The 11,138-nt window shown below is 38.5% G+C and overlaps 2 protein-coding genes across 2 annotated transcripts in view; one reads left to right on the top strand and one right to left on the bottom strand.

The window, feature by feature from the left end:
- Positions 1–4,776, top strand: part of hps1 (HPS1 biogenesis of lysosomal organelles complex 3 subunit 1) — a 7,824-nt gene extending 3,048 nt beyond the window's left edge. Inside the window, exons 6-18 of the mRNA XM_037685581.1 lie at positions 332–492; positions 616–718; positions 849–927; positions 2,017–2,066; positions 2,136–2,303; positions 2,443–2,622; positions 2,946–3,022; positions 3,117–3,239; positions 3,368–3,433; positions 3,562–3,706; positions 4,242–4,355; positions 4,427–4,509; positions 4,591–4,776. Coding sequence (XP_037541509.1) covers positions 332–492; positions 616–718; positions 849–927; positions 2,017–2,066; positions 2,136–2,303; positions 2,443–2,622; positions 2,946–3,022; positions 3,117–3,239; positions 3,368–3,433; positions 3,562–3,706; positions 4,242–4,355; positions 4,427–4,509; positions 4,591–4,759 — 1,518 coding nt within the window. The 3' untranslated portion in view covers positions 4,760–4,776. The remainder of the gene's footprint in view (positions 1–331; positions 493–615; positions 719–848; positions 928–2,016; positions 2,067–2,135; positions 2,304–2,442; positions 2,623–2,945; positions 3,023–3,116; positions 3,240–3,367; positions 3,434–3,561; positions 3,707–4,241; positions 4,356–4,426; positions 4,510–4,590) is intronic.
- A 2,026-nt stretch (positions 4,777–6,802) lies between these two features.
- On the bottom strand, positions 6,803–10,673 carry st3gal7 (ST3 beta-galactoside alpha-2,3-sialyltransferase 7). The gene is made up of 8 exons (XM_037685570.1): positions 10,588–10,673; positions 10,177–10,336; positions 9,414–9,540; positions 9,006–9,340; positions 7,899–8,085; positions 7,639–7,779; positions 7,250–7,399; positions 6,803–7,170 (listed from the first exon to the last, which is right to left on the bottom strand). Exons 2-8 carry the CDS (start codon positions 10,323–10,325, stop codon positions 7,084–7,086), a joined length of 1,176 nt encoding a protein of 391 aa, XP_037541498.1. The 5' UTR covers positions 10,326–10,336; positions 10,588–10,673; the 3' UTR covers positions 6,803–7,083.
- Positions 10,674–11,138: the final 465 nt, after the last annotated feature.

Genomic DNA, 11,138 nt, shown 5'->3' with positions numbered 1-11,138 from the left:
GGATAGATAGAGCTGTAGATAGATGGATGGATAGAGCTGTAGATAGACAGACAGACCAGTTTCCCCTTTTTTGAGTAGTTTTCTCCAGTAACAAATAAATAAATGAAACAAAACATTTGATTTTACATGTGGTAGCTCGGTGGTCTGTGGTTGTGTCATGAACGGCATCCAGTGTAACAACAATTGCCAAGTCCGTGCAAGTTAGTTCTCTGTGGCGACCCCTGAAGAAGGGAGCAGCCGAAAGAAGAAAAAATAAAGCATGTTTTTAAACATGTTGATGTAGTGGTTTCTGCTCACCCGTCTTTTGACTCCGTCCCGTCCCATCTCTCAGGCAGTGGAGAGGCTGATTCATCCCACTCTGTGTGAGCAGTGCATCGAGTTCCTGGAGCGCCGCCTGGTGCAGCAGCTCAACAGCAGCGTGGAGAGGGCAGGAGAGGAGGTTCTGCACGCCTTCATCCTGGTCCACACTAAACTGCTTGCTTTCTACTCCAGGTACACATTTCCATTAACCTGCCTGTTTTACCCAGTCCCTGATCTGGCTTGTAGTTCCTGTTTTTATCTACAGTTCTGTGAGAGCGAGCTTTGTAAAGTGTTTAGCATGTCTCCTGACTGCAGCCGCAACGCAAGTATCCTCACCACCTCAGACCTCCTGGCGCTCATCGTCATGGCCCAGAATCTGTACCCCAGCTATGTGGACCTGGATGATCCAAGTCCTGAGGTAACAAGTTGCTCACAGCCGCTCAAACGAACAAACCACAAAATGTTGGGCGTCTTTTTTTCTGTCGTTTCCATGTTTTGTTTTATTTGTTGTGTTTTTTTTCTCAGTTTTGTTCTGTATGTTTGTGAAGGATGTTGAGAGCACATCTGGTTCTGGTCCTGAAAGTTTTTACACCCCGGAGCCCTCACCTTCCAGCAGAGACTCCAGCAGTTCAGGTGTGTTGTTGGGCAGAATCATAGTATTTGTGTTATATCAGTTGTTTCTGTCTGTGTGCAAGTTATTATTATTATCATTTGTTATTTTTATTGTTTGCACAAAATAGAAACAACACACATAAAGGAAAAGATTTAAAAAAAAAGTGCAGGGGAGGTCATAAAAACCCAAAATCGGCTTACAAGACCCCCCCCCCCCCCCACACACACACACTTCTAAAAAATTAAAGGAAAAAAATCATAAAAGCTTTATATATAAGCTTACATCTTACTTTAAACACACACAAATACACACCAAAGCAATAGACAATAGTTTATAATAAATTTAAATTGTCCAAAAATATTAAAATAATAGTAAAAAATTAAACGTATATGTTAAAAATATCTGTAAACTTTGTTTCAACTTTCTTTTGAATACAAATAATGTTGTACATGATTCATAGAGTTGTTTAAAACTGTTGCACAACACCTTGATGCATGAATGGATATTTAGCAGCAGTGGTTCTGCAGAAGGGGATATGTAAATCATCCCTCCTTCTTCTAGAGTATGAATGATAATAAGAATTAAACTCAAGGAAATTATGAAAATATTTAGGTAAAGATATATAACTTTATACATCACAATTCCTGTTTGATACTTATTCACATTGTAAATTGTAAGAATAAAAAAAAAAATGTAAACAGAGGTGTGGGCAGAGCTAAATGTGGCGAGTTAGCGACAATGCTTGCAAAAGATTTTTGAACTTTATGGATTGATTGTAAGTAAGAAGGATAGGCACTAGCCCAAATCAAATCAAAGTTTGTCTGTTAGCAAAATATTTCACAAACCACGGGTCAGATTTTAATGGAACTCTCGCAAATCTAACGAATCAAATAAAAATTGTTTTTTTGTTTTTTTACATGCAGGGTAGCAGGTAGTTTCATATTAAAATAAATACAATATTTTAAAGAAGCATAGTGTGTCTTAAAAAGTCAGCCGTCATATGAAGTTTGCATGGATGGACGAGCAGCACGCAAAGAATACATCATAATAATCGTTGCAACAGTTTGCTGAATGTGCATGTTTTGTTTTGTCGCCAGAGAAAGCTGGCAGAGGAGGAACTCCCGTGTTCGAGTTTGTGGACCCAGACATCCAGGTAAGAAAACGCTTCACGATGAAGCCGAGTCGGTTCTTAGAAGTGATGCTTCTCACATGGTGTCTTCAGATGGCCGAGGACAGCTTACACACACTGGAAGTCGGTCCACCCGACCCTTCAACCCCTCGCCGGGTTTTCCTTGATGTGTGCCTCAAAGATGGATTGTATCCCATGATGCCTCACTCCATGTACTGTCTCCCGCTGTGGCCTGGCATCACCCTGGTTCTGCTCACTAAGGTTTTTGGATGCATGTAACATCTGCATGCAGCTTTCTCTTAAAAGGAAGAGGAAGAAATGTGGCACAGTTTGCAGATATGTATGTATTAAGCTGATACGATTCCTGAGCATATATTTGCTCTTTTAATATTTATGCCAGATCCCCAACAGTGCAGTAGCCATGTCTGTGTATAAATACTTGGAGGACTTTAACAAGCTGGAGAAGCGTTTACAAGAAGGCCAAGGGAGTCCTGCTGCAGCCAGAAGCCCTCTGAACATGTATGACGTTCGCAGCAAACTGGACAAATTTATCAAAGCTTTAGGGCCTCACGAGTTTCAGGTTTGTAATATTATCTGCCAACACTTTTATTGCATGTAAAGCTTTTAAATAATGCTTTTTTTTAATGTCACGTTTTTTTAACCCCTCCTTATTGTGTGAACATGTGATTATTAAAAAAAAACAACCAAAAAAAAAACATTACCAGCTGTACTACAGTCATTAGTGTAAATTAATTTTTATTGTAAATTGGAACATATGGTTTTATTTCCAGTCTGCTGAATTAATCCATTATGATCCTTTAGTGCGGTACAGAAACCAATATTTAACACCTTAAATAACAACGGTTTGCATTTTCACGTTTTGAATTTTCTTTCTCTTCCCAGTTTGCACAGCTACAGAGCGTCTGGACAGAGTTTAAGAACAAAGCTTTTGCCAAAGGAAAATCTGGATTTAGCAGAGAGTAAGTCCTCTGCTGCCCCCTGCTGGCCAAAGCGCCTCATAACAATGCCATCTCAAGCCCCCTCTGAGGGATTTCATGTATGTTTTTGTTGCAGTCTTATTCCGTTGTGTAAGAAAATGAAGACCCAGCTGTGCAGCATATATCGACAATGTTTCCTCATGGACGTTCCTCAGCGCCTCTCCCTTGGTCTGCAGGAACGAGCCCAGGCTATGGTGCAGTGCGTACGAATACACCAACAGTTATTTTTAACTTATTTTAGTGTAGCTGCATCTGTAAAACTCTACAGCTACATCCCTTGTTTGTGATCGTCTTTTTCTTCCACTCTTTCGCTCTAAAACTCTGCAGAGAGAAACTGATGGACTGGAAGGACTTCCTGTTGGTGAAAAGCAAGAGGAACATCACAATAGTGTCATATTCTTTTTATTTAACCAAACGTGGTTTGCAATGTATCTTTAAAGTGCATAAAATTTGTAAGAAATTTGATAATCGTTTCGTATCCCTACAACTGTGTTTATTGATCTTGACCAAGCTCATCTCACGTACCTGGAGGATTTCCCAGGCCTCATCCATTTTATCTGCGTGGACCGATCGAGTGGCCAAATGATCGCTCCGTCACTCAGCATCACGGAGCGCACCACGTCTGAGCTGGGAAAGGGACCTGTGGCTCATCATATTAAAAACAAGGTCATTGTGCACTTTATTTTATTTTTTTTATTAGTTTTAGTCAAAGCTTTAATAACGGACTAAATGTGTCAGCGCTGAGCATCCACACTGTTGTTGTCCTGTTTATATCGTCTTCGGGACATTTTTTACACGATACTTACGGCTATTTTAACCATTCGTATATCAAACTGTTCTGCTTGTTTAGGGTATTACTACTATGACTTTTGGTTTTGATAAATTATGAACATTTTGAAATACTCTACTGGTTTTCCCTGACTATTTTTTTCCTCATTGAAAGTACGTGGAGCTCTTTGAAATCTGCTTCAGTATACTTAGCTTTTAGCTTTGTTTTTTTAACTTTAGCTTTTAGTTACTTTTTTGCGCATTTAAATTTTAGCTAGTTATCTTTTGTTTTGCATTTTTTAGCTTTTATTTTACCATTTCTTTCCTGTTTTAATTGATATTATTGCAGAAATTCAGCATAAATCATCACGTTACAAGCTATCGCTTTTGTTCGTGTATATGCTAAGTGTTGTGTTGTCCTTGCATACTGAAGGTGTGGGGCCTGGTCAGAACAACACGGCGCTATCTTCAGAAGGGTTATTCCACCGTCACTCTGCGTGACGGAGACTTCTACTTCTGTTACTTCCTCTGGTTTGAAAACGAAACTGTAAGTTACCATCACGTCACGTTACAGCACCTGATGTATTAAACGTTTAATGTTTACATCTGATCCATCAGGGGTACAAGTTAGACTCAGTGGACATACCTGTACTATCTGATGACTCCCCACCCATCGGGGTGCTTGCCTGTGATTACTACAAGTAACAAACGCACATAAACACAGATTTTTGTAAATTCATAAGGCTTAAACTTCAGTTTTAACTAAGTTGTATGTCCTGCAGGAGGTTACTTCGGTACTACAGCAAGAACTATAAAGATAAAGTTGAGACTGTAAAGTGCTACGAGCTCCTGACGGTCCATCTGGGGGTCATCCCCACTGAAATCATCCTCCAGCACTGCAGACAACTTGCAAGCAAACTGTGGGAGCCGTCACGCAACCCGCTGCTGTAAACCGGCCGTCACACTGAAGCGACAGACGTTCAGGAGCCCTCATACTCACTGTGCTCTGCAGCTGTGTTTAAACGGTTGGGTTTGTTGTGTATGAGGTTGAGTCTTCTGAAGTTTATTTATTGGAAGCACGTCTGTGATTTGCACGGCAAATTACCACTGTGCACTTTTTGTTTACAATGAATCAATGTGCCTTATGAAGAATAAGAAAATCACCTTTGTTTTGTAGATATTGTGTTGTTAAAACACTCGTGCTGTTCTTTCGTACAATAAATGATGCTGAATTTCCTCCCCTTTTTAAGTGCTTGTAGTGTTTATTGTATTTATGTTTTGATTTAAAATGGTTACCACGGCTGTTCGACTTTAGCAAATATAAAAACGGCTAAAGGTCAGTTGATCTTCACAAATATTAAGCTATAATTGGGTGTTGTAGCTAAAAGACTGAAGGAAATCTTTGGTTAAACCTTTGACATTAACTGTTTGATTCAGAGATTCTTTATTGTCACGTAATTATGTACACAGGGTCCCAGTTACATCCAATAATAAAGTGTAAAATAAAAAGATATGAACTAAGAAAAACATTAACTAAATATACACTAAGCACTAATGGCATAAAAACAATACGCCGAACAGCAGCATGAACATGAGTCTGTGTGAGCAGATGAGCACGAATGAACACAGCAGCATGAAATAGATCAGCAACATGATGTGATCTATAACGACGATTATTCTGGTTAGATATTTGAGTCTTAACAGCCTCAGGGTAGAAGCTGTTCCTCAGTCTAGTGATTCTGCACTTAATGCTCCTTAACCTCCTGCCTGAGGGGAACGGGGCAAAAAGTGTGTATGCTGGGTGAGTGGGGTCCTTCATGATGCAGGTGGCTCTTTTCCTACATCTGGAGGTGTGTCTGTGATGGCGAGGAGGCTGACTCCCAACAGTTTTCTGTGCAGCCTTCACCACTCTCTGAAAGCTTTTCTTTCTGCAGCTGTGCAGCCTCCATGCCACACGTTGAGTGAACTCTGTCTCTGTTCACAAAATAGCTTGAAAATCTGAAGGACATTTTATTAACTTTCAGGAAAAGGATTGCATGCACGTCTACAATCAATTAACTTTTTGAGTCAATATAATTCTGGGTGGTTCCCAAAGCTAAATGATAACAAGCACAAATATGACTGAATTTCAGTTAATTTTATAGATACAGTAGTCCCTCGTTTATTGAGGAGGATCCGTACCCTGAAGTCCGATAAGTGAAAAAACGTAAAGTAGGAATAGTAGTACAAGTAGTACTGTATTATTGGGATTAACCTGTCTAAATAAAGGTTGTATGAACTTGCAACTTTTAAGTAAGTAGTAGTTTATTTTAATGTTTGTGTGTGTATATATATATATATATATATATATACATATACACACACAAGGCGCTTTAAACCCTTTCCACATGCTTGCAATATTCTAAGCAATGTTTCTAAACTCTTAAGTGCTCTAAAAGAGCGCTTAGAAATTTTAAAAAATCCATGCCGATCGTACGGGTCATCTATCTTACTTTGAAAAATCGTGGTAGAGCGAGTCCGCGAAAAATGAACCGCGAAGTAGCGAGGGACTACTGTTCAGTATTATTGAACTAGAATTTGGTGTTACATTAGCATAATCAGTACATGCCCTGAGCTCGAATACGTCAAAACACTAAATTTTGGCTATAAGGTTGGCAATTTATTTTTATTTTATTTACAAAATAAGTACATTTGTTAATTTTTAACCCTGCTGCCAGTAACCAATATAAACGATGCAGTAGAAATTGCTGTATAGTGAACTTGGTCTTTTGTAAAGGAAAAACTAAAAAAAAAACTGGAGGCTCCACCCCCTCCTTCACTGCTGTGCATCTTCTGTCTTCAAATCTTGCAAATATGAGAAGAAACATACATCATTCATTTGACCAAGTTCTGATTTAACATTATTTTTGTGGAGTGTGAACATTTGTTTCCCTAGATTCACTTGTTTATTGTGGTTTGCAAACAAAATGAAAATTGCACTAAGTGAACCATGAAACGTAGCATTTATTTAATCACTGAGTATTTTGTCTGACCACTCTAATACATATTTTATTATTATACTTACATCAGCTGAAGATATGAGTTCACTGAAACTGAGTTACAAATCCTCGAGCTTTTACAGTCCTTTAACATTTACAGTCGGGAGAAGCCTGGAGACTGTGAGCATGTTAAAGGTCAGACCACGCTGAGGAGGCTTCTGTGCAGAGGACATTACAGAAGAAGCTCGCAGCAGGAACTGAGGAGTGCATAGAGAGTTCATTGTGTCATTCCTGGGCTCAAAGAGCTCCTGTGAGGTCGGTCACCGCTCCTGAAGACACCAGGTCCCTCAAGAAGAGTTTTTCAGCGCTGATGTCGTGCACCACCTGGATTTAACATGCATAAATAAATACTATAAAGCTCTGGAGCGTCCTTAACGCTGTTTGTTCATTAGTGTAAACCTACTTGAGCCTTCATGGAGTCCATGCGTATGGTCTCGTAATAGTGCAGCCTTGCTTCTGGGTGTTGCATGTCGTAACCAAACCCTGCCAGGCTCACTTGGTCACACAGCTGCAAAGCCATCACCACAGCACTGGCTCCTAATGTTGGCACCATCTATTTAAAAAGGGAAACATCCAGATTTAGTCAAAATTAGTTAACTCAAAGGCCAAAGTTATTCTTGTTGTTTTGTTATAAATCTATTGTTGCTCTTAGAACCGAGTATTGTGCTTGCTCATTGTAGTTTGGACTATTGGGATGTGACGGATTTAGTTTCCATTAAAATGCCGTATTACCTTAAAATATATATCATGTACAATGTAACCAGAATGTTAAATATGCATGGATGAACTTACATTTTTTTGCTTCAGAATATATTTCTGGAGGACTTGCTCCGTTTTGTGAATAATCTCTGGATGGAGGATCCTGAAGTTTTCTGGTTTCAGGGGAATATCCTCCACCACCTCCCTCCAGAACCACATTTTGGACCAGAAGCTCTTTAAAAAAACATATATGGGGAATGTAGCATAATGGTGTGATAGATGCATTGCTACATGAATTGTTGAGACATTCATGGCAAATCAAACACATCTCTGAGCTGTGATTCTTGATCTACCAGAGGCTGCTTGGTGATGACAGAAGTCAGCCAGTCCAAGTCCAGACTTTTAAAGACCACCAAAGCAACCATAGCAGTCTTTTTGTACTCATTAGGAGAGTGAGGGGCTCCCTCTGGATACATCAGGCGGATGGTTGTATGCGAACCAGCATCTCTCTCAAATCCGTGCACTGCAGCATTATTCAGCCTGGCAACAGACATGTTCGTTTTTACAAACGGTAGCTCTTCATAATTTAAAGCATTTCTGTCCCTAATAGATTTTACACCAAATCTAGTGCTTTTGAAATGTTTTTAACTAGAGGCAAGATAAAACAATAAGTTTTGTAAATCTTCCTGAACTGAGTCATATTTTTCATCTGCTTTGCAGAATGCCAGTGTCATTTCTGAAAGCTATGAGAACATGAGGTTATGAGTTTACACTGTTTTATAAGACCTGTTGAAAACAGTTTATAATAATCATAACTTTCTAGTATAATTTGCAATCTGCCTGCATAACATAAGAGCTGCTAATGATTTTTCATGTGCAAAAGCAAAAAATATAGACTTTTTGTGTCTGCAGAAAGTAACCCAAGCACACTCCTGCAGCCTCAGGTGCAGACTGGGACTATTTAAACACTTTTTCATTGCATTTAAATATCGGATGTTTGATCATTTCAGAAAACGCATGTATAAAAGTGTGAGACACAGAAGAGTTTGGAGGCTAAAACCATTAGAAATGTCAATGTGAACTTAACTGCAAGAATTTGTCAATGTATTGTAAAGCTGCAGTCTCAAGTAAGCCAAATGATAAAGCTGCTTGTCTAAGACAAATTTCCCCAAGGGGAGAATAAAAGTACATCATGTTGTATTGCATTGTACTGTATAATTTAGTTGGTTTTTATGTTTGGAGTTCACGTTTAAGGCTCGTTCATCAAATAGAATTTGATGCACTAGAACAGTTTACCTTGAAAGATCTGGATAAAATAAAAACATATAAACGTAAATTTACAAAGTATTGTCAGATGTGAAGGGAAAAAAAAGCCATGTTGTCACTAAATACACATATGGATTAGTGCAAGTTAAAATGATTAATTTAAAATATATTTCTGGGTTTGTTTGACCACCTACCTAATAATGACATCATACTGATCTATATGTGATCCAAGATGGCTCCCATGAAGAATACCTCCGTTTCCCACCACCACACATCTCCTGCAGCTGTTTGCGTTTGTCAGCGATGAAGGCAGCCCAGGTTGAGGCATCAAGGCAAGAGCCACGGACAGATGTTCTTCACTGCCCTGGAGCCCGAGCGGAGGCGTCAAATTCCACACCAGAGGTCGATCCTGCAGGAACACTGGGATGTCCAGGAGGCCTTCAAAATGGGACAAAGGCTTCATGTGGCTTGGAGACCACCGAGGCTCACAGGGATGTGCTAACAGAGCGGCTGACCGATTTAATAAGACCTGAAGAAAGTAAACACTTCAGTCAATACTCGTGAAAGAGAATCTACAAGGCTTTAATGTCAGGCGTCTTTACCAGATCTTTGGAGTGTAGGTAGTCATAGCTGACGTTTGCTGCTTTCTTCAATGGGATATGTGCAGGAATCAAAATAACCAAGTAGCATCCGATCAACAGGATCAGACTGATGCTCAAATTCTCCTTCCTGTGCAACAGAAAATAGAACAAAACATGTTATTTAACGTATTTGGAGACACTTCAATTCATATATTAAAAAGTTAATTTCATATATTAAAAAGTTCATTTCATATATTAAAAAGTTGGAGACAGAAGATCAGATTCTAAACTGCTCAAATGACTGTAAGAGCACTTGTTTGTTTTATGTTGGATTTTTGTTTATACTGTATACTCAACCAAATATGGCATACTTTTTTATTTTTTTTGGAATGTTATTGTAATAAAAATGCAAATAAAATAATTTTGGGAAAAAATTAAATGAAAGTAATAGGTTAATTTTAATTTGCTTCTTGCCTTTCTTTTTTAAATTTTATTTAGTAACACTTCTTTTTAAAAAAATTTGTGTACAGTTTGAGCCCAGGCTCACTACTATCCCATGAAAAACAGTTTTTAACATACATAATTAATATTTTGCAAGAAGACAATACATTTTTGTTTGCATTTAGCTCAGCCAAGTTGGTATAAAATTCTTACAACTCATTCCACATTTAGAATTGTGTGCCCTGAGGACATTTGGCAGTGTGATTAAAAAATCTGAAGCCCTATTTTAGGATTAACGGTTAGTGCCTGACCTTCAGTCTTGGGAAATGCTATGTGGAAATACCTGGTGAGGAAAAAATCCCTGGACTCAGTGTTTATAACGATTCTCTGTCTGTGACTGACAGGTGTTGGTGTTGTAGTCTCTGCAACCACAGGCAGCAGTGGACCTCCATCGTCTGGATCTTCTACACTCAAACGATTCAGTGTCACCATTGTTCCTCCACCTGAAACCCATACGCACCATTAAACAGGTTTGTTTATCTAAACCACTTTCATGCTAACAGAAGCATTAACTAAAATAGCTAATTTACAGAAAACATGAGATATGTATCAAGAAAATCATGGGATTTTAGAGTTGAGAGAATGTGTCATGTTACCTATTTTACAGTCAAATGAAAGCAAACAATAACCCACAACGTAAAGATGAACATCACTTTTAAAATGATTAAAAATGGTAACAAGCAGTGTTACTTACAGCCAGCCTGGATGAAACGTAAGCCGGAGTGAACAGTCTCTCTCCAGTGAAAAACAGGAAGTTGCCTGATTAAAATGGCTCTTGCTGCTTTCAGCCCTTCTGAACTCTGCCTCTTCTTTTAAAAACATTGGTTAACCATTAACATGTCAGTCACACACCAGGAATTCTGGGGAAAAAGTGTCATCTGATGTCCATCCAATGAAATTTGCATTTAAATGTCCAAAGGAAGAAAAGGGAAAGTGTCGGGAAACATTCTCTGCAATCAGATCAACAAATTCTGGAAAACATAGTTAAAGCCAAACCATAAACTAAAAAATATTTTTTGTATTTTGCACACTATTTTACTGTAACATGGGCAGCAAGACAATTGTAAAAAAAACATTGTTTACAGTATGTTGTTGAAAACCACAATGAACTGTATGTTTTCTAATGTAGTGTCCTCAATCAGTTTACAACAAAGTTTATCACAAAAACTGGCAGTTGGCCAAATGTGTGTGTATATACATATATATGTATATATATATATATATATATATATATATATATATATA

Source organism: Nematolebias whitei, chromosome 1, assembly GCF_014905685.2.
Source record: "Nematolebias whitei isolate Nwh7 chromosome 1, NemWhi1, whole genome shotgun sequence".
NCBI lineage: Eukaryota > Metazoa > Chordata > Actinopteri > Cyprinodontiformes > Rivulidae > Nematolebias > Nematolebias whitei.
The sequence above is the reverse complement of the archived record's forward strand: the minus strand, read 5'-3'. Positions and strand labels throughout refer to the sequence as shown.